Source organism: Calonectris borealis, chromosome 19, assembly GCF_964195595.1.
Source record: "Calonectris borealis chromosome 19, bCalBor7.hap1.2, whole genome shotgun sequence".
Lineage (NCBI taxonomy): Eukaryota > Metazoa > Chordata > Aves > Procellariiformes > Procellariidae > Calonectris > Calonectris borealis.
This window is the reverse complement of record NC_134330.1, coordinates 8,722,361-8,745,780: the sequence shown is the minus strand read 5'-3', so window position 1 is coordinate 8,745,780 and position 23,420 is coordinate 8,722,361. Positions and strand designations below refer to the sequence as shown.

Sequence of the window (23,420 nt, the reverse complement as noted above, 5' to 3'; positions counted from 1 at the left end):
ACATAGTATTTTGATGTTCAGGGAGGCAAATTCTTCTGAATTCAGACCATCCTTTTCAGTTGCTTAAACTATTGTTTTCGTTATTGATCTTTTAGCTAATTTTTTGTCTTGGCTAAAGGAAGCTAGCGCTAAATGTTCTGGATGAGGAACCACTAGTGCTTGACTGAACATCCTAAATGTAACATGTTTATGGGTTACAGGGACTTTGTGGAGAGAGAAGGCATCTGACCCTAGAAGGTGTCTTTAGTCCTTGCAGGCTGAAGTGTAATAAAACTCAAAGCAGGGGTAGAATTTAATGTCAGAAATCCAAACTGGAAACAGGATGCGTATTTTTTATACAATGGTTAACTTTGGATGCAGTTCACTAAAGAAACGTAGGTAGTCTGGCTCTAGAGTGTCTTTCTGAAAGACATACTCCAGTTAAGCACACGTTGTTTGGCTCGAGACTGTGAGAGATTCTCTGACCTGTGATACACAAGTGCAGAACCAATATTATAAGAGTCCCTCCAGACTTTACGGTGAGCCTCGATTCGAATGTTTCCTTTAGTCCTGTCTGCTTCTTTATTCCATGTTACATTACGCCATATTTTGACTGCATTTTTCCCCTGATTGCTTCTCCCAGCAGGGAGAAGCAGTCTCTTCTGTAAGGGATGTGAGACCATCTCAAATTGAGATGAACTTTCAAGCGTTACAGGGTTCCCATGCATGCTTGGACTGGGGTCGAAAGAGTTAGCCAGGTCCCATTAAGTATCATTCCATGTCATAGATCAGGGAGCGATAGAGAAATGAGTCTGGTTCAATGATGGTGGGTATCAGACGCTGGATTTTGGCGTAGTGAGGACTGGACCAGCCAAAGGAGGAGAATGTTTTCCCCCTGGGAAGGAGCCGCAGCCCCTGTGGGCTCTGTGCCCTCGGCTTCCTTCGCAGGAAGGCATGTGGGCTCCCTCCTTTTAGTCTGGGGACTCTTAATCTAGCTTGCTGAGAAGTTTGTATATGCATATTGTTCATACTACCTATGTGTCGTTATTTTCTGGCTTTTTATTTGCTTCGGTGTGCTTTACAGCCATGCAGTGATACAGTGGTGAAGTAGGGGAGTAAAGGGCTCATGGGGGGGTTGTTTTGTGCAATATCGGAATTACTGAGCGCCCACAGTCCCACCAGCATCGCTTGGGAGCACCATGTTCAGCAGCTCCATAGACAGCAAAGCTTTAACAAAGTCATGCCGGATAGGTAAAATCTTTTTTATCAGGGTCATTTCAGTCCTCAGGCAACTATGCTGGGCTACATTAGTAAAATGTCCTTGGTGTTTCTAAAAATAATAGATAATACATTTCTAGCAAAATGTGTTGCATCAAAATCCAGCCATTCCCTGCTAAACCTTACTCTGATAGATGAAGATGGATTGAACACGGATCTCGCAACTCGTGGTTGCCTGTGAATAAATGATCCATATGCTAACAGAGCACAGGCTTAACCAGCAAAATAGATCTCTGGCACTGTGAAAGAGCACAAATCCCCAGGCTGAGACCAATTATGTATAAAATTAGTTAGTGGTGTGGGAGTGTGCATGTGTGAAATTTTAAATAAAACAATGTGAGTGATGTGAGCTGTTTAAGAATAGACCTGGGTGAATAATGGAGGTTTTTTGGGTCCATTTGCCAAACCAAAAAATTGGAAAGAAAAATGATTTGGGAGAAACTGAAATGGAAATTTTTAGGTTTTTGACACAATGTAATGACTAAAATATGGGTTTGGGTCAACCCAAATTATTTCATTTGACCTGAAGTGAACCATTTAGTTTCACTTACGACTATTTAATTAGTTCATTTCATTTTTAATTTAAGTGAGTTTTGAAATAAATGCTATTTCAAAACTTAAGACTGAAATGTGTCATTAAGAAACTATGAAAATAAGTTAAAAAAAAATAATCTGGAGAAAATATTGCAAAACTTTAAAAAATTGCACCCATTTTCTTCACTTAAAACTATGTACCAAATTTTATGTGGGTTCTCGAATAGTAGTTGCTACTCCAAAAGTGCATTTTTTGGTAAACTTTCTTTTCACTCAGTTTTGCTCAGGTTTTTTTTACAGACACTTCAAAATCACAGAATATCATGATAATGAAAAAATATTCATTGCTTATTCAGGGAAAATAAGCCTTTTCCTGTTTAAGAAGGTAGAAGAAAGTAAACATGAAAATGAATGAATATTTTACAAGCAGAAAAAGATCAGATAGCAGTTCTCATAAGAAAGGAAATTTGAGCTGCTTTTTAAAGATAGCCAGTAAAGTTAAGGGTTATTATAATAGAGATATAAGAGAGAGAGATTACAAATAGAGAAATTTTGGCAGTGATCGGGGTCTCCTAGCAGAGATGGTGAATTATCTGTTACGATGGTAAAAACGCAAAAATATTCTATAGGTGTTCTGTTTCATATTGATAGGCAGCCTAATAACTCACAATTTACAGGTGAAAATAAAACTTTCCATCCTGTAAAATCCTGATGTGAAAACTGTGGGAGACAACAAACCGTCTTTGGCCAATGAGACCATCTGTAAATTTCTCTGAGCCTCCAGTTCCTTGTCTGTGAGATACTTTAATTATGCTAACGGTCGTGCTGAGCGGAAATGTTGGGGGGCTTTGTCAGTGCTGGTTTTGAACTTGGGATTGGAGGAACTGTGTCTTGAAAGCGAGTAGCCTACAGTTTTCGGTAGTTATTGGACCCAGAAGGGGGGCAAAAAGAAAGATGCTCTCTTTCCCCCCTCCCTTCCGCGTTTGCTTGTGGGCGAGGCCCGGCCTCGCTCAGCTGTCTCTGTACTGCCGAAAGGGAAGGGACGCTGTAAGGTGGTGGTGTGTTCTGTGCGCATCCAGCCTACGCGTGCTTAGGTTAGAGCACGCAAGGTTTGCCATTCAGCAAGAATACAGATTACCTCTGCAGCTGAACGCGCTGACGTGTTGGGGAGAGGAGAGACCTGATGAGCTCTTCTTTTTTCAGTCAGATAGATGCTGTCGATCGCAGCATCGCTGCTGTGAGAGACCCCGGCCACCTGGGGCTCTTCCCTTGCCACCGTCTTTGCTAAAAGGTGAAAATCTGCAATGCATGCAACAAGTAAATATGGTAGTAAACTGAGAGACTCTTGCAGCTGGGTCTTAATGGTCCTACACTGAACAAAACTCTGAGAGCTTCCCCTTACAGAGAAACAGTTCTTGCTCCAGCTTACTGGATCCTGAGCCGTGGCCAGGGCGTACGATGTGCCGGTAGGAGCCCCCCTCCCGCAGCTCTCCAGACCTTTGAGTCCTGTTCGCTCTTCAGACCAGAGGCTACCGGGCGACACAAGCGTTCCTCCTCTCCACGGTTGCTGTCAGCCCTTTGCCTTTCACATGCTCAAACCCTGTTACAGAGCTACAGACATCACTGGTTCTAAACAAGTACAATTAATAAAGCCCATCTAGCCAACATCTGACTCTCGTTAGAGGAAATGTGTTGAAAAAACAGATCCCAGGTTGGCTGTGATTTATGGCTTGGGCCTGCTATCCTTCACAAGCACTGGCGAAAGCTTTTGCAAAGGGCCAGAACATAAACTACTTAGGGAAACTCAGTATCCATGTAAAAAGGCTGGAAGGGTCAAATCAGACAAATTAAAGAGGGGTGGAGATGCAAGCCCAGGCTGGCCGTCCCCTACTGAGGGCCACCTAGGTAGGCACAGGAGATCCGTGTTCATATTTCTACTGTGGAATTTGACTTGAAATTTCTTCTGTGCCAGAGTCTGAAAGCGTCACTGTTTTTTGTTTCTGGCTAAACTGTGTGTATGTGTGTGGCAACAAGTGGATGGAGGGGTTAGTGGTCTGGTGGTTTATCTCGAGAGTGCCTAAACATGACATCTCTGGTGCATAACATCTCAAGTGCTCACTGAGTTGACAGTAGAAGATAGCTGTGCTTCCTACTTCTCTCAAGAGTTTCGAGCTTCATCCTTTTCTCCTTGCAAAGAAACATGGATGCCTTGACTAAATTAGCTGACTTCACTCACGCTCTTCCAGATTTGTTCAGAGACTACTCTGAACTTGTCCTGGAGAAGGGTGTCTACTAACTGAGAAAAGCTGGCCTCCTGCTTCCTTTGAAAGACAAAATTTTCTTCGAACTAGACCTACGCAAGTTGCGTGTTACTGATTCGTAAGACAGTGCACCCCGAACTGTAACAGCGTGGTGCCTGGAGACCTGCTCTCAGTAGTCCTGGTTGTGCAGCTCTGGCACAGCGTTAAAGCTGCTGCGTTGTGTTTCGTGGCGCTGCTGTTGTGTTCCCGGTGCTGTAAACGTGGGCTGTTGGCGTGGCCTTGACGCAGCTCTGGTTTGCTCCCCCTACCCTGGGGACAACCGAGTTTGTCCTCTTTGTGCATGTCCGTTTCTGAAAAGTGCAATGGAAGTGGTGGACTTTATTAGATGGAAAGAGAAGAGCTGCCAGGCAGGTTTTATCACAGAAATCAAATATACTTATTTATTTCTCTGTGTGTAGGTAACATATGGTCATTTTTCATCCTCTGACCTCGGGTCCTTTACAGAAGAAACATTGCACTAAAAATGGATGAAAGGAAAGTAAGACTCAGAGGAGGAAAGTGCATTGTTTAGAGCCCCGAGCAGGTTGAAGCATGAGCTGCAAATGCGATTCTTATGTCCCGAAACTTGACTGTGTGCTACGCCCCATTGCATTGCAAGGTTGAAGTTTCTTGTAATGGCAAAATACGGTCTTGAAAAAACTGGCTGCAAAGATTTTATTTGTTTAAACAAAGGCTTTGTGATTCCAGAATTCTCTCCCCTTTCATATGCTATAAACCACCTCCTCCACCTCCCCTCTGAAATATGAATTTTGGAGTAATCCATCAAGAAAAAGAGAGACAGAGCCTTGATCCCTTGACTTCGGTTGAGCTGTGCAATTTATATCTACTGAGCATCTGGCTGTAGGGAAACCAAAAGCCCTTTTAATATTCTGCAGAGACTCTGGGTATACAAATGAGCGTGGGCTGTCAGAGCTGAGAAATGGGGCAGAGATGCCAAGAGGTTTCTTTGCCGTTTTGCGCAAAACTCTGACCTGCGGCCCCGTGGTGAAAGTTGGCCTGGTTTTTTTTACTCCCCTCAGTGCCACTGTGATAATTGTGCTGAAATCATTAGAGGCCCATTGGTATAAAGCCGTTATCACGCCTTTCTTGTTTCGAGTGAGGAGTTTAAAGACTTGTGGGGCTTTCAGCCTTGAGCAGCTGAATTGTACAACTATTTAATCATGAAATTATGCAAATGCTGCTCGAGCCCTGCAAAGCGGGAATGCCAAGTTAGCAAGGCACCCGAAGTCAGTCATTCACCGCTGTAAGTCGCTTGTCGTAGGAGCGTATCTGGAGTGGCAGCCACAGGCTTGCAGCCCGGCGTCTGTTTGCAAAGCTGCAGCGCTGGAGGCACTGGCTCAGCCTTTAATCGAAGATCGGTCAAATGTAGCCACCGTTGGATCAGGGTCAAGTGGGGCACTGCTGGCACAGCGTACATGACTTGTTATTTTCCAGCACGCCGAGTCTACCACATCTCTGATATGTTAGGCTTTTCTTTCCCTCTGGTTGCGTTGCTTTACCCACGCAGCCAGAGAAGGGGAATGGGAGGGCGGGAAGGGAGAGGTGTGCTAGGACAGTAACAGTGAGACATTATGGAGACAGACTGGGTGTCACACGATATGCCGGTACAGTCTCATGTTCATTATCTCAATTATTTATTCTCCCTGCTGGAACACTTCTAAAACAAATCCTACCATGTGTTTTGAGGTTGGGCTTCACAGAGTGAAATCACAACTCTTTTCTCGGAGTTTAGCTGGAAAAATACAAATCTGCCAACTAGGAATATGAGGGAAATAAACTGGGGTTCTGTGTAGCAACAAGTGATGGATTTCTGCAGATATGGAAAGCGTCTGCTCTGGAGTTCCTGGTCAGAGGGTATGTGTATTTGCTCCAGTGTTATATTCGTTGCATGTGAAATAATGATGTGAGATTCTCAAGCTCATTTTAATAAAGCAGACTGCTTTCACCCTGATCAGAAAATTCAACTTCACAGTCTCAGGCCTTGGAACCACCAGCCATCAGGATTAGACACTAAATACGTCAGTGCATAGTAGTCAGGGAAAATATTTATTAGCTTGATTTGTCACCACCATTCTCAGGCTTTCTGCAAGGACAGATAACCCCAGACTTTGAAGCAGCCTGGTCCCCGGTGTGTTGTGAGCTAGCTTTGAATGTAGTTTCTGTAACTGCAGTACTGAGCATTCATCTCTGTGTTCGAAAGCATTGTCCGTCTGTTGGTTAGCTAAATAAATGTCACAAGGATTTGTTGGCAGGATGGCTTGCCTTAGTAAGAAGATCTTTTGCATTAGGACGTCCACTTTCTGGATTAGTTAAATGTCTTTTGGGTCCAGGCTAAGTACCTTGGGTGTGGATCTGGGTTTCCAGGCATTTCACGAAGGAAAGGATCAGAGTTCAAATCCAACTTGAGCTTACGTAGTTCTTTTTCTGACCTGGGCTGTGTTTTCCATTCTGTTTCAGCAGACATCACTAACATGAAGGTGATATTAGTACAAATCTCACCGTGCAGTGGCACTTCTACTTCCTCCCCTCTTCTGTCATTTTGTTCATTTAAATCTAACCTTGTATGCTGCAAACACACCTGAAAGGGCTCTTTGAGGCACTCGTCAAGAGCAGAGAGGGTGCTGTTTGTACATGCTGTCTGGCAGAGATGATCACTGTATCCTTCCCCCGGGAGCTGGTTGATTCACCCCTATGCAGAGGAGTAGTACAAGCCCTTTTTTATGAACTGAGCTCTCCAAAGAGAACTTAAATGATCAATCCATCTCAAATTATGCACAGAGATGGTTTTCAGACAGTTCAAGTCAGTCTCTCTAAACCTATGGGAGTTATTAATATGTGCAAGCCAGCAGAAGGGAGAATAGGACTCCATATTTTATTTGCTCTGTAACACATCTGGTACGCCTTTTGGCTCTTGGGAGCACTGGATTTATTCAGCCTTATCTTTCTATGGGGATGAGCAAGATCAAAAGCATAAAGCCGGCTACATGCAGAACGTAATTCCCTGTTACACACACAACGAGCAGATCCAGACCAAACAAGATTCACCCGTTTCCTTCCCTGTGGCACAATGCATTTATGGCACTTGTGTATTCGTGGGCCAATTCAAGCCAAAAAATATTGCCCAAGATCTATTGCAGAGAATAAAAATAAACAAATGTGATTTCCTGCTGGGTAAAAGAAAGTCCATGTCAGTATTGACCTGTGAGGAAATCCCTCAATCTAAGTGTTCCTGAACAATCAAATGCTTTGCCTGCAAAATGTTGGGTATCGTGAGGTGGAAGCTCTATGTCTAGCTCCTTTGGGAAGCTACGCAGCTCCTCATAGAGGGTCAATGAGAGAATTTCTTTGGAAGATTTATGCTATGGGTGATTGGTTGCCGTTAACACTCAAGCAATCTTCTTAGACTGTAAATCACTGACATGGAACAGCCAAGCTTCCTGGCCCTCAGAGCCATGCGCTAAAATCTTTGCATGGCTGAGAGCCATCAGTACATACCATGCGCTTCATGAAACTGGAAAGTGTTTGTGGATGAAGATTGGAGAGATTCCTTGGGGCTTCTTGTGCAAAAGGGAAAAAGCTTGTTAGGGGGGACAACTGAGTCCCAGGTGTTGGGGTGATGTTTAGTCAGGCCAAAACCCACGTTCACCCATTCGTCCCCATAGGTAGGCACTGGGTTTACTCAACATCCCCTGCATCAGTACAACCTCAGCCTGAGCTGCACTTGGACGATCTATTAAGGGGCTCAACCTCCCCAGCCCTATGGAAATACTAGGATTAAATACTTCTTCCATGGCCAGTCAATGAAAACGGGCTCTGGCCCTTACGGAGCCCAGAAACGCACACAGAGATGTATTTCTCCTCCGTGGGACAGTCCTGAAATGCACACAGAGATTTATTTCTCCTCCATGGGACATAGGATGGCAGTGATTCTTCACCTGAATATGGATGGTTTATTCTCTGAAGTACTTCATGCTGCAAGTAATTTTCCCTTTTTAAAACCTGCTGCGTTTCAGAAGTCATGATAGGTGAGTGGTCCAGCCTGGAAGGCTTCTCTGAGAGCTGGGAATGGGCAGTTCAAGACTGCTGCAAAGCGCTGGGAAAGTGCCTTGTTGATTAAATCTCTGTTCAGGGCTTTATCCTCCTTCACTCCCTTTAAAATTGCTGAAATGAAAACAGAGGCAAAGCAGCAGTCCTTCTGTTTAGATAAGTGATGTCCTTTGTATCAAGCAATCATTTTAAACTGCACTCAGAGCCCATTATATTAACGTTTGTTCTTGCTGAGGCATCCTGTCAGGACCCCTTTGGTGGTTGCTGCCTATCTGTTGCTTCTATGCAGCAAAGTGAGATGGAAGCCACTTTGTGCTGCAGCTCCAGTCTGCATCAGCCCTGGGGTCTGTCTTGGATTTTCTTGCTGTCACTGAGACAGATGATTTGTTGTGGGAGTGGTAACAGGGCCTGGGAGTCCAGGGATAGAGCAGGACTCCGCAGAGATGGGCATTTTGTATATTCATTGATTTTCTCGATATTTGGCCAGGACCTAGTATAGGAGAGGGTACAGCACAGAGCTAAATGGAAGTAGTAGTTGTGCAGCCTGATGTCCTGCACGTGCCACACCAGCTTGCACCAGTGGCAGAACAAGTGTCTCTGCTGGTGACAACAGGTCATGCTGGTTGGCACCATGAGAAGTCTTACAACTGATTTTTTCTTCACCCACCTTCTACCCGTTGGGAACTTGGTTTCATGCTCTGCCCCACTGAGCATCCCCAAACAAGGTTCATGTAACGTGGCTGTGGCTGTTTACCTGTGCAATGCATTTGAATACTTGTTTTCCTCCCATAGCTGATCTTGAATCACTTTTCTGTGTGCCTTGGATCAAAAGAGGATCAGGGTCTGCAGACTGAAAGCCATGGATTAAAATGCAAAGTATGAGAAATTTTACATCGTTTTGTTTTGTTCTTTCTAGAATGCATGAACTGCACGAGACTAGCGGATATGACCGAGAGGCTAAACACACTTGAGGCCAAGGTAAGGACCTGCCTTTATTCTTCTGTTTGGCAAAAATTTCCAAGAGTTGCTGCTGAAAAAGATGTTGAGTTGGCAGCCCTGGAGAGATCAGGTGTCTGTCCTCCTGTCCACAGCGAGGAACACGCCGTGGTGGTGGGCGTGTGCACACGGGCACACGGGCATCGCTCACCTCTGGCCTGGCTCCTTCTGCTTCCCACGCATCCTCTTCGGCTTCACTCTGCCACACAGCTGCATCTCTGCCTCCCTTCTTCCCTGCTGTCACAAATGTGCAGCTGCTAATAAATAATACATAGCTCATTGCTCTCGACTGGAACACGTTGGCTCAGGTTTTGCTCCAGAAACAGAGGGCAGACGGAGCTATATGAAAAATCTCTTTCCTTCAGCTGGTTGATAACGTGGGGATGTAAAACAGTGATTCCCCTGGCTCAGGAAAGAAGCAGACGCTGATTCTGGTCTCTTTCACTAAAAATGCCTTGTAGAAACCTTACCAATGTAGAGTGCAAAACAGAGGAGTAATGGTATGTAGATTTTTCGAAGAACAGTTGTTCATTAGCCTGCTCTTCAAGTGCTATCTAGCCCTGCTTTTATATCCCTTTTCTGAAAGATGGGAGGCTTTCATGCGTGGTTTAGTGGAGACAAATGTTAAGGGGAGACCTTCATGTTGTGGGGTTTTTTTGTGCAAATTGTTTTAATTTCTACCTACTGGGATTCAGATAAATCGTTCTAGTCTAGCTACAAAGCAGCTGAATCAGTCAGACCCCTTTGAGCTGTGGTCCCTCCTGTGACAGCCCATTCCTGGCTGTTAGATATAGTGCTTTGGTCCCTTTAAGGCTTTGTGCTGCTGTTGTTATTCATTAACTGATGGTTATCAATGACATAAAAGAATTTGGGGAGAAACCTTTGTGGAGGGGGGTGGTAGATGTGTGGTGTTTTTGAGGCCAGTGCATGATATTGTGGTAATTTGGGAATTGTCTGTGCTGAAATGGAGTGAGCAATGTTATCTGGAACTTCCTCAAAGCCTTTGCAGTTGTATTTCACTACAGGAAAATGAAGGGGTGGGGGGGAATGAAATTCTGGGTAGCAGAGTTCTTCGAGCGAAAACAACTGTTGTAGTGCAAAGGACAAAGATGAGCTGGATTGTTTTTCCAAGCAGCAGGACCTGGCAGGTGGGTGTTCTTTGGCAGCGAGGAGCTGGAGGCGTTTGGAGAGGAGAGAGGGGCTGGTGACTGACCTCTGCGTGTGCAGTCCCAAATCCAAGTAAGACATGGGACCAGCCTCAGAGAGGCGTAAATCAGCCCTCCCATGCTCAGCCTGTAGCCAGCTGTACCTTCCTTCGCTTTCCAGGGCTTTCTATATTTGGCTCACTAGAAAACGATAACCAAAGACTGTCCTGACATCAGAGCCCCTGTGCTCTGCTGGCTTGTGCAGCTCGGCGCTTGTCGGGTAACAAAGCATAAGAGGCTAATGGCAACCTCAGCCGGGGCCCTGGCAGGACTTCACGGAGGAGGGAGGAGATCCTACCTACCCAAATCCTCTCGAGAAGTCTTAGCCCAAGAATGAAACTGCACTCGTGTCAGTGGGCTTGTCTTCCAGATATGAACCTGGTTTAAATTCATTCCCATAAATTCCCATCACCTGAAAGCAATCTGCACTCTGCTGGTGGCACCAACTGCTAGACGCCCATGGTATTTGGGAAGTGCTGCCTGCTTGCCTTCTGCGTGGGAGCTCTAGTGAAGGCAGGAGCATATTGTCTTCTACTCTAACCTAGGACACTTGTTTGTGCAGCAACTGGCATTTGACTCCCGACTGGCAAACCTGACCTGCTGTCCTTAGAAAATGCTTCCTGTGTTGGCAGCCGTATGGCTGCACCCTGCTCTGCGTTCAGGAGGGAGCACTGAGTCGTCATCAACAAACACAGTGCTGATGGCTGAAGACTTCGGAGTCTTGCAGACCTTCTGACTTGAGGAACAGTGAGGCGGATGCCTGCAAAGTTCAGTGCCAAGATGTGTAGCCAGCCAGACCCTGGCGATGACACTTGAAGGATTTTGGTACTGCCTCCGTCCCAGCCATAGCCAAGACCACACCAACCTCCTCTCTGCCTTCTTGAGAATGGGCCTTTGGGTAACTTGATTCTTGTCAGCTCTCGATCTTGGGTGTAGTGCATCATGTCTCTGTTTTAGTGCTGCAGTGAGGCAATTTGTGTTGTTGCTGTGATGGGTTTCCTTCTGACTTTGCTATGCTCCCACAGAGACCCAAGTTGGGAGCAAAGCTCATCAAAGGGTTTACTTTTATGGAGAGAAATGAGTTATTTCTTTCTATTGTGAAGTACTAAAGACCTTGTCTCTGCAAGGGTACCTTCTGCAGCACAGCCCAGCAATGTCATTATCAATCTTTTGGCTTCCACTTTGTTTGAAAAGCTGTGGGTGCTATGCGAAAATTGCCTGTAGCAATTAAGTGGAGAGTGAAGCAACATTACACGAATACTGGTGCTGTTCACAAGAGAAATATGCTGATTCACCCTTTTTTCAAGGTTAATTTAAGTTCAGTTTGATCTATGTAGCAATGTCATGACCTCAGTTGTTGTTACTCAATAACAGCTAGCACTATTAAAAAGGTGCTTGAATTGTCTGTATTCCTGCTCTGGATTTTGGAGAAAGATCCCTATTTTGCTGGATGATCTGAATGTGAAGTTGTCTCTCAGCTCTCCAAACTGTCATCTTGTCACGTCTCATTTCACCACAACAGCCTGAAGCTGTTCGGAGGAAGACAGGAGTGTTGGGATGGGCACACACATCCCTTACCAGTGTTGGAGACTGATCCCCCCCCGATTTTTGCTGTCTTGTTCTGGAAAGGCAGATGTGGAAGTTCATCCTTCCTATGAGCAGATTTTCCTGCCACAGTCCTGCTCCTTCTGGAGACAGCTGAAGTTGAGGAGCTTTTTGAATTTCGGTCCAGCATGACCATGGTGAGCTGAGGCAATGGCAATGACTAAGATCAGCCACCTCAGCGTAGCCAGCCAGCTTCAAGCAGGTCAGGCCATTGGCACCTGCTGTAAGGGCTTTGAGGCATGTGGAGCCTGTGTAGACTTGTTACAGGTACTGCAAGGTCCAAGGGTGAGAGCAAATGTGTGGAAAGCTACCTCTGAAGGCACTGTGGACCGGGGCAGATCGGTGCTGGGTGAGAAGTTTTGCTTTAATAGAGTAGGTTAGGGACAAGTGAAAAACAATCTCTTCCTCACACCTCTGCAATGGGGACAAGGAGCCGAGAGCCTTTCTTGGTTATGTGTGAGGACATGTAAAATGCATGTTTGTCCTCCAGTGGCTGTGAAGGGCAGGTTAAGGAAACTTAAACTCAGTCATGGAAGAAGAGGCTACAAGACTGTGATTTCTTCTTTCCCCACTCCTCTTCTGCAGGCTTTTATAGCTGTCCCCGTAAAAAACGGGGATATAACCAGAAATGGTCTCATCTTTCTTATTACAAGGATGAGGTGGTTCATTCAACTTGTAAGATCAGTGTCCAAATGAGGTAATAAAAGTAACCCTCTGATTTTTGTAATATAAGAGTTGGATCAGAAAGCGAGGAGCAAGAATAAACACAGAGCAAATGGAATGAAAAATGACTCATTAGGGACTGGTGCTTATATAGCCCTTGGGAAGGAGAGAGACTCTGAGACATGGCTGAACTGTGCGGCAGAACAAACTCTTCACGTGTCATGCTTTCCTTAACGCTGCTCTAGGTTGTCCTTGTGGCTGTAGGAGATGTTTCTGCAGGAAAGGAGGTGAAGGGAGATGGAATCAGGCTCCATCCTCGTCTCCCCTGTTTCGAGTTACCCTGTCATCTCCCCAGGATGGAGTTGGCCTGTTCCATTTGCTTGATACCAGACCCATTTGGATGCTAGAGATTTGAAAGCTTGATTGATGGTGTTGAGCTTGAAATCTACAGGCCATGGGATTCTACATCAGGGAGGATGGTGCTGAGCCTGGGGTCAAGGACAAGAAAGTGTGCAGGCCAGAAGAAAACTACCCCGTCCCCAAGCCCCAACATGCCAAACCTTACTTCTCTCCCATGACATCTTACTTGACATCACTACAGCACCCCCTGACCTGCGGGGAGCCTCATTGGTGGGAGGGCAGAACGAACCCCGCTTTCATTTCATATGAAAGATTTCTCCTTAGCACAGCTTCTTAGTGGGAAGAGCGTACAGCCCTTCCTTTCTGAATTTCCTGAGCCTGGTGCTGCCCTCCTGTGTCGCAGGACTAAGCCCGGACAAACTCCACTGAAGCTCGAGAGAGCTGCAGTGTCGGGAGAGAGCGGCACCGCTGCCCACGGCAGGCAGTGCTAGCAGGAAAGCAGGCAGCTGCATAGAAATTTCTGCTCATTTTGTTTGCCCAGTTTCTTTCAATAAACTCCACCACAGAGCCACGGGCAGTGCAATATTAATCGCAGCTTTTGGTTGGAGCTTGAGTGCAGCATTTGATCTGAGTTGATATAACCCAGTCTTATCTCCTGACACCGCTTTTGAGAAGTTCGTGGCATTTCACTTACAGCTTTAATGCAGGGAGATAACGTTACATATCTAGTGTCTGACTGATTCATTGTGTGATTGATAAATGACATGCATATTTTTTGCATGAAAACAGTCCTTGTAATGTGATTCCCCATGCAGAAGATTCTGAAAGGTTTTAAAGAAAATCTTTGTACTGTGCACAGAGTTTGATCAATACATTGCTCTTTATATGAAATGACCCATTTGCTTAGAACAGATTACCCCACAGCACCTTCGCCACCCTGTGCCTTTTGATTATGAAGCATCATTACTTGGAGTTTTAATGTAATCGTTGTATGAAATGTTTCTGTATCTCCCCCTTCTTGCAAGCAGCGACAAGAAATACTGGCAGCTGTCTGGGATCTTTTATGGGGTTTGTCTTTTCTTTCTCTGATAGACAATAAAACAATTTCCTGCTGTAGTGGAGAAATATTTGGAAAATCGAAAATGTTTCATGGTACTTTGTCATGGCTGAGAGATTGGGAGGGAAACCCCACTTGCTTGGCTGTGAGGCTGCTGCTGGTCCTATAGAGTGGACATTAGCGGTTGCTTGATATTTCAAGGACTTCCGTGGATTTTCCATGTTGTGTATGTGATTGCTACTAGCAATTCTTTATTTTCTTTCTGTTCTGAACAGGAAGGTGGCTTACCCAATCTCTAAGGTTTCCTAATGACCCTGTGCAAAATCTGCTTCTCCAGCTCCAGTAATGCATTGAATTTAAGGAGTATTTGGGCTATTTCACAGGTAGCTGTATAATAACTGGCTGGTTTCTAGTAGCAATAACAAACTTAAATCAATCCCTGTAAAATTTTTAATTTAATGCTGAGTTTCTGTAGATCAGTTAATGTAACAAATGTCCTTAAGAATAAAATGCAACTTCCTAACTGATTTTTACAAAGGGGAACCATGAACCAAAACTAGGTGGGCAAACCGAATTTTGTGTCAATGTTCGTATCTGAACCTTGCATCTATCTCATTGGCCTTTTTCTAATCAGCGATAATCATGGTTACGATTAGGACACTTGAGGCAGTTTGGGTACTGGCCTTTCTCTCATTTGGGCATGCTTCCGTCTTTCGGAATGACAGTTAAAATACTTTCGTTCTCAAGTCTAGTAATTGTTGGATCTTACTTCTTATCACTGTTGGATTGAAGGAGCAATCTGTCCCCTAAGACTGTTCCATGTGTTTGGCAAATGCTGTAAATCGTTTGCCAGAACCACAAAAAGGCTTTAAAGACCTCCTCCTCCGCCATCCCCTCCCGCAAAGTCTTTTAGTTACAAGTTTGGCATTTTCAGTCAAATAGATTTAATATTTTCATAAAATAATTTTGAAAAATTCTCTTTTCGTATGACATACAACTTAATTTGCCAAGCAAATCCTGTGTCTGCATTAGGAAATGCTTTTGGTGTGTTTAATACCTGGGAGCATTGTTTACAAGTTTTGTTTTTTAAGTGAACAAAAAGTAGGTTTCAGCGAGGGAGGTATGTGAGGAACCTAAGGGATGTAAGTGCTCAGATCCCTTGGTAATCCCGTGCCCAAACATGCAAGCTTCCACTTGATTCTCAATCAGAAATTCTAGTGGAGCTTCATAAGGAAAGTGTGATCATAAGAGAAAAATGACTTTGGGTCCTTTTTTTCAGCTTGCACCACGGCGAGCCAGGAAAGGGCCAAGCCCCTTATCTTTTCCATTTGTGCCACTCTCTTGCAGCTTTTCATTTAGAATCTAGCGGAGGAGGAGAGCACGCAAGGCATCTCAGCCTATTTGAGCTAGCTGATGGGAATCTCTCGGCCAGAGCTGGGGGCTCCTCACCTGGTGAGCAGCAGAGAGCTGATCTCAAAGCCGTTGCCGAGAACAGATGTTGCTTTGTCAAGACTGAGTTCATCTCGGGCTGGCCTGGCTCCATGTCCGTAGCACTGCTGCATCCCCAGCAGGTGACAAGCAATAAATTGGGCAGAGAAGAATGATGTGATTTTGAGGGTGGAAGGTTATAGCTCCGATGTATTTTTGTCAGGTGTTTTAAAGTAACGGTGGGGTATCTGATTTCACTCTGAGCTCCTTTGTGTACTTCACTCTGCAATGGGCTCTTACACGGCATTGAAGGATTGCTGGATCCTTTCCACATCTAGCTTCTTCCCCTGGCTCTTAACACTTCGGGGTGCCAGTGATGGCAGGCTGCATGGGCTCACAGCAGCAGAGGTAAATCTTCAGTGAGTAGCAATATCAGAGAGGCTCCCCAGGTGCCTCAGAGTGCAGTGACCCGGTCAGACCACTGCCAGTCCTTCCCTCACTGCTGCTCTCTCAAGCAAAGCCTTGATGGTCTGATGATCTGCTGAACATTGCCTGCGTTTCATCTAAACTTGTAGGCTAGCCTGTGCTTTTGTGTCTTCTCTGCTCTGATTCCCCCCCCCAAAGATACCTGCGGATGAAACAGTCACTTTTTGCATCCTCTTTTTTGGAAATCCTGTAAAACTCTACAAAACCCCAAATACCTTTGCAGAAAGAGCATGAACTGCGCTACCTGTGCAGAAGCCTTTGGTCCACATTTCTGTCTTCCATGCAATAGCTGATGACACAAACCTTACCTTTTGGTCTGCATTGGGTCACTACAATGACATCAGCTATTGCTCCTCACATAATTTATCAATATAATGAAAACTCCTCCATGCACTAATTATCTTGTCCCCTTTGGCCAAAGCCTCTAAGATGTAATAAGGATGAAGTCACCCAGGTTCTCTCTGGGCACCCGGTTCATCAGATTTTAGTGGAGTCTCTTGGATTTTGAAACCAAGCAATTGCATCTGCTTTGGAGCCTTGCGTTCACAGGTTTCATATTGCTACAAGAGAGATACCATTCTCCATCAGATTTTGTAAAACTCCCTGTTTCGCTCTGTGTGTTGATGAATGATTAAAAAACTTACATTTTGCCAAATAATTTGCTATAAAGAAAGATACGTCCAACAAGTTATGCAATTACCATTATTAATCAGCTTGCGTCTTTACAAGATCAAGGAAATCTTATTTTACACTGGAATTTTTAGTTGATGAGCTGGATTCATGCAGTTTCTCTCCCTCCTCTTTAGAGAGGGATGGAGGGGAGTTAATTCTGCCAATGCTTCAAGAGACCAAATATCCCCTGTTTATTAATTAGTAATATCCATCTGGATTATGTCAAATGATTCCCTCTGCATTTCCATGGATTTTTATCCAAGGAAAAAGCATTCTGAGGCCTGTTGTATCAATTTTGAAATCTTTGGAAGCCCGGCTGTTCTTTCCTTGTTTCTAGCACCTACTAGTTACAGGACATCAGGAATGCAAGTGCAGGACAGATGATGGGAGGAGGCTGTGTTTGTGAAATCTTCTTTTGATGTGTGGGAACAACCAAAATAGGGTTCTTGAAAGCCACTACAAGCCAAAAAAAGTCCTCTGACACTGAACATCTCAAGAAGATGAAAACCTTCCTCCCATTTCCATTGTCCCTGGCCTGAGCTTTTGATCTGACGCAAGAAATGTGGTATGTGTCTGAAGTTCAGAAAGTTTATGCTGGCAAATAGAAAAGGGGGAGGTGGGTTGAGTAAGCTGGGACTGAGCTTCAGGCACATAACACTAATGTCCCTGCTGAGGGCCCTATGCGTGAGCGGGCCCCACAGAGAAGAGCCAGGCTTTGAGCCACGGGAGAAGAGCAAGCGCCAGATCCTGTACAGAGGTGAGCCCGGCGGCTCTGCGGGACTCGAAAGGCCCAGGGGTGAGTTTTGCAGGCAATAACCTCTGCCGCTGGCGCTGGCCTGCGAGCTCCTTGGCCAGTGCAGTCCATCACCCCTCCTGCGTTCCCTTCGCGTTCACACGCCGTCTCCTACGTCGGGCCCGTCTCCCGCTGCGGTGTTGGCAGGAGACGCGGCCCCATTTCAGCTCTTTCCAGCTTTCTGACCCAGTTCAGCTGCGTCTGAGAGGTGGGGTCTGGAAACCAGAGACAAGCCCTCACGCTGGTGGGACCTCTGTTGCCAGAGACTCCAGTTCAGCATGTCCAGTTAAGCTCAGATTTGACTTTTTGCTTCCATACGTGCAAAAAGACAAAAACCCATGTGCTTTGTTGAGTTGAGGCCATCCTTCACCTTGTGCGACGCAGCGCAAACTGGGGAGGAAAGGCCTTCGTGTCTTCTGCAGGGATCTGCCCTCCCGACACTACAGGCAGCGACCGCAAGCGCTGCCCTTCAGCTAGTTCTCTGTACCTGCTCTGGTTGGTTGGGGGACTAACGTTACCCATGGCATCAAGACGTATTTCATTTATATGGTGGCATTAGGATGTTTTCTGCCTCTGTTCATTATGGAGGCATAACTTTTGCGTTGGAAGTGGTAATAGCAACAAAGGTGGGCACTGCTTGCAGTGAGGATTTCCAATCGAAACCACATGTTCTTCTTCACTTGGTGTTATCCCCCTCTCTACCTCAACCTTATTGACTAGAAAGTACCAAGACTTTAACACTGAGACTTTAATACATTGCACATTTTGCTAATTTGCTTTCTGGCTGTGAGCCTCTCTGGTATCATTTTCCAGCAGTTTACTCAGAGGGCTAGAAACTTTCTTTTTTTGTTTAATGAAAGTGGGAATTCTCCTCGAGTCCCTTGACTACGGCAATGGCAGCCTTAAGAAAAACAGAACGTGACAGAAAATAGATGAATGGCTCCAGTGCTATTGCAATAATGTGTAAGGACCCCATTTGCGCTGTGCTGTGCTAGCTTATGAGAGGACACTCCTTGTTGAAAGAACAGCGTATAGTTTGAGATTTTGAATGTGACTAAATCCCTCGTGCTTTTCCTTCTTTAGTTTGGCTCTGTGGATCTCACGGATGTGAGAGCTCTCTTCCTTCTACTTTATTTCTTTTGGGCACTTCTTCAGTCCTAATTATAAAACCTAGAATTTCTCAGCAATTTAAAGGCTGGAGACTTCCTGACCTCTATCATTTTGTGCCCAGGGAAAATAAACTTGTTACTATGGTTTGAGCCTTAATGACTGCTAAGTATATATAGTCGATTTATAAAAGAGCATACTGGATTATTCTGTGCATGCCTTTAAATCTTTTACAGCATTTATCAGCAGAGCGCTCATTTAAAACATGTTGTTTTAATGAAAAGGATACCGTTGCCACTGTTTTGTGTTGATTATGTGGTAACACGTTTTTATTATCACCCATAAAAATGATTTGGAGCTGTTCCACTCCAGATGCAACCTTCGGCAGAGCTGTGCTAGTGCCGCTCGCGCCGCCTGGGAGGGCCCCGGACCCCTGCAGTTTGCTGGTCTCTGACCATTGCTGCTCTTGATTTAATATCACCTCTTCTCGCAGCACTGCTGGGCTGCGGCAAAATACTGTCCAAGACAGCCCTTGTCGGTCCCTTCCTCGCAGCAGGAGCATCCTAACCCTGCCCTGGCTCTAGCCCCTCTAATTTGCCACCTCCAGGATTATTTTTGCCTCTGTTGCTGAGTCCACTTTGGCAACATCCAGGTGTTTTACTGGGGAAGTAAGAGATAATATAACAGTATAAAGTGGTTCAGAAAAGGTCTTCAATCCGCACTTGAGTCCCATGTCAATGGGAATTAAGCACGATTATGGTAAGGCATATGCCTAAGTGTTTGTTGAACACACACAGCATATTTCCTTGAAAGTCTGACAAATAAATCATTGGGTAGAAGCACAGAAGTGCAAGAGACAGACTGAACCCATTCCTTCCTTGCCTGGCGTCAGAGAAGCCTGTTGAATAAAAGCATTGTGACCTGATTCCTTTTTGCTTTCTTATTACTCAGAAAGCAAGACTCTGGATCCATGAATAAAGATCCTTGCAATAAAGGAAGAATTTTGCTTGTTTGCAACAGCTGAGGTTCAGTTCCCTTGCACTTAACCTAGCTCCCAGTTTAATTAGTTTCTGATTCACCCCTGTCAGGCCAGTGCATTCTGCAGGAAGTTCATCATTTCTGGCGCTGCTGCAATACTGGCTCTCACCATGCCTTGTAATAAATAAGTGATAAACCTTGTAATAATTGCAAGTTAAAAACAAACAAGCAGAGCCAAGTCACTCTCATTTATAATTGCAGTGTGACTTCATTATGTAAAGACAACACAGCATGTAAAAGCTGAAACTTCTAGGGATTTAGTGGAAAGTTTGAGCTGTATTCTCTTTTATTTCCCTTATCCCTAAATCAGTATTTGCTTAGGTGGTTTCCAAACAGGAAGAGACAGCGCTGTAACAAACCACAGCGGTGCGCTCCTCAGACAATTTTCTAAGCTTTGTGCTTAGAAAGCAGACTGCTGGATGCTTGGATGAAAACTCTTGTTCTGGAAAGCTCGGCCCTGTTCCTGCCCGACGGGCATCCTGCGTCCACCCTAGGCAGCAGGCAGCTTTGCCAGGGATCGATCCAGCTGCCGGGTGAGCGGCAGGGTTGCTGCTGCATCCCAGGCATGGCGCAGGCAGGGGCTGCCAACCCTTGGGCTGCCCCGCTGGGAAAGTGGGTGCTGCCCTTGGACTCTGTTTAGCTTCTGTCTAGCGACTGGGGTAAGATCCCTTTGCAGCAGAGCACGTGGGCTTGGCGCTCCAGGTCGGTGCTCCCACTGGGTTTATAATTGAAGGGGTAGTTAGGCCTTTTCAAAAGAAATCTGTGGACTGTTTTGTTATGCCACCCTTGTTAGTGGCTGGGAAGGCAGGGGGATGGAGCATTTAGATTAAAATAGAAAAATTATTAGTTTTTTAAATCCTAATTTTGTGAAAACTTTGATTAAAAATGTTGATTATAAAGTGCAGTGAATGTTCCCCTCGGCTTCACTTTAATGGAGTTTGTCAGTGGGCAGAGACCACCTGGGTCCTCCATCCCTCTACTTCTTGTGGGCGTTTAGGTTTTGTGCAGCCATGTTAAAGACTAACTTCCAGTTTCATATGGGCCAGCAGTGGCCAGGGGAGCACAGCCTGATGAACAGCGGTCTAAATCATACAGGGAAAATGGGGTCATTTTGCCAAGGAGCTTATCTGGTAAATGGCCCAAATAGCTCAGGGACGCACATTGGGATGTGGATTTATTTGAAGGTAGTGTGTTTACAAGGTATAGAAACAGTTGCAAGTTTTAATAATATCCTATTATTTCTAAGTAGAGCTCTTTGAGGAAATTGCCTGCCTGTTTTTTATTCACTCCAAAGCTAAAGCACTTCAGCTCTTTAAAAGCTCCATGTTCTCCATCTTCTTTTATTTGGTCAGCATTTGTACTTTGTCTTGCAACCAGGACTTTTCCTGAGGCACCTCAGCTTGCTACCCTGGGCATCCTACAGCCCTTCACCTTGTACCAGCTCTCAGCAATTTCTGACCTGATGACTCTGGATTTCAACACGTAACCTAGCAGTGAAATGCTGTGTCCCCTAGCACCAGCTCTGGTCCCTGGTTTCGTGTTTCTCACCAGGGAGACAGCCCCACGTGAGGCTGAGTCTCTCTGCAAGCAGTGAAGCCCTCTCCGAGGAGGGCCTGTGTGGGACCCTCTTGCAACTTAACACAGCAGCTTCCTACGCTAATTACTGCCACTTTGCAGAAAACCAATAGAGCTTTAACACCAAAACCCTGCGGTCTGTGATGCAAAGTTATCCACAGCTCCTGCTGGCAGGGAGAGGCGTTTCAAGACCTCTCAGGATTGAGACCACGTATGAAACCATCCCACTGACCTTTTTTGCCTTCCCTGTGTCCCCTATCTAGATCCTTCTGCTCGAGGCTGCAGAGCGAAGCCCACCGTTGGAAAACAACCTGCCAATCACTGGGACGACGGCCACGTGGTACGACGATTTGCTACCAGATGCTTTTCCCCTGCTAAATCCCGGGACTGTCCTGAGGAAAACAGTGGGATCTGTTGGTAAGCATAACCTGCTCTTCACCAACTCGCCCACCCTACATATGCGATTCCTGTAGGGTATCTAAAAAGGAGGCCGTGTCAGTCTGCTGCAGTATTGGAAGCTGCAGGGGAGAGGGCTTGGAGGGAAATGCCGGCAGCTCCTTCCCTCTGCTCTGTAAAGGAGAAGAGGGTTAAGATTTTCGGATGGACAATTCCTCTCTTTTTTTGTGGGCACGTTTGCTGCCGTGTGTTTGAGCCAGCAGGGAGCTGTCGATGGGAGCAGCCGCACTCGGGCTGCGTGGTGCTGCCTGATGAGCGCGGGGCAGGCAGCCCCGCTGGCGTGAGAGGTTCCGTGCCTGCGCCTTGCTTTGCACCCGCGGCAGGGACACCATAGCTTTGGTTTTTGCAAACGCTCGCTGCAAGGTGGGATTGTGCTCAGCAGGAAGACCACCTTGCGGAGAGGCATTTTGAGAGCTTTCAGCCTCCATTTTAGGGTCAGAATCAGCATTATTTAGCTCTAGAGCCAGGATTCATTCAAACCAGGGGCTGTTCAGTCTAAGGGTTTAGTGTTGTCTCGTGTCTCTCCCTCTCTGCCGATCCGTGAAGGCAGAGGTGGTCGCACGCCAACACCCATGTGGACTCACGGACAAGGAAGGAATTCAATCCTCTCTGATCCCACCTCGAACCATCCTTTTAGCTGCAGGGAGCTGGACGCGATTTCCTCGGGGCCCCTTCCCACTGCCGGTGCAGGATGAGGATCGCCCCTTTACAAAGAGAGGGACTTTCAGCTTTTCTCTCCCCGTCTCTGCCCCTCTTCGAGTTAAGCGCAGGGCAGGCATGTTCCTGAAAGAAAGCAGCTAAACTCAGAGACTCACATATTAAGCTCCATATTAAGCCTTAACGGCCTGTCGCTAGCCTTGATTTCTGTTGGCACAAGCATCTACTGAAAGCTGAATTCTGGTCTCTGGAAAGTTAGATTTCTGTTAACCTCAGTAGGGCCACTATGCCTGCCTGTGTGTTTCAGGGTACATGTTTTAAGTCTAAAGACTCTGGATTTTGAGGCCTGAATAGGTTGAAACATTCCTGAGGAAACTCCAGAGAGCCATCGGGATCACAGGGGGACAATTCATACTCACCTACTGAGCGCTGAATGCAGCGTTTCCCCATCTGGGAGCGGTGTGGGGAGGTAGAGGACTGGGGTAAGGGTAATTCTTGGTTTTATTAGGACAAAAAACTTTCCCATGAATAGCAACATCAGTTGCACTCTGTATTATATTTTTTAAATTTACCATAAACACAATGGGCTGTTTTATGATCCCTCTTGTGGCATGAAAAAAAAATACACTTATAAGAAAATCTCCCTCTGAGCCCACTTGGCTAGACAGATCCCCACGCATTGAATTTCCTTGACCTTGGCATTCTCATTTCAAGATCCCCACTCTCTGCTTCCAAAGCCCTGTCTGTCAGTTGCTTTGCTTGCTCCCAGAGCAGTTCTTTAGTTCTTTATCCTCTATAGGGCCTACTTTGCTTTTTTCTTCATTTTTTTTCTTTTTTTCTTTTTTTTTCTTTTTTTTTTTTTTCCGGTCAGAATAGTTTATTATGGCAGCCCTTCACGACTGCAGCAGACTTGGAGCAACCAACATAGACCAGATGTCGTCCATGTTTATAATTTGACAGGGTGCCACAACATGGAGGGAGGTTCGCTAACAATATGTTCTGCAAAGTATTTTCAGAACCACAGTGATGGCTGCCAGGAACTGAATTAAAGCAGTTTCCCCCAGTGTCCATTATATGCTCATTCTGCCTTCTCCATGTCATTTATTTTTGCTGTTGCAGTATCTCTGCACCTGCACTTCATTGTACTAAAGTCAATCCAGCAA

General features: G+C 45.6%; 1 protein-coding gene across 1 annotated transcript in view; it reads left to right on the top strand.

The window, feature by feature from the left end:
• Positions 1–23,420, top strand: part of COL26A1 (collagen type XXVI alpha 1 chain) — a 180,033-nt gene that overhangs the window by 128,732 nt on the left and 27,881 nt on the right. Inside the window, exons 4-5 of the mRNA XM_075169133.1 lie at positions 9,076–9,137; positions 21,408–21,557. Coding sequence (XP_075025234.1) covers positions 9,076–9,137; positions 21,408–21,557 — 212 coding nt within the window. The remainder of the gene's footprint in view (positions 1–9,075; positions 9,138–21,407; positions 21,558–23,420) is intronic.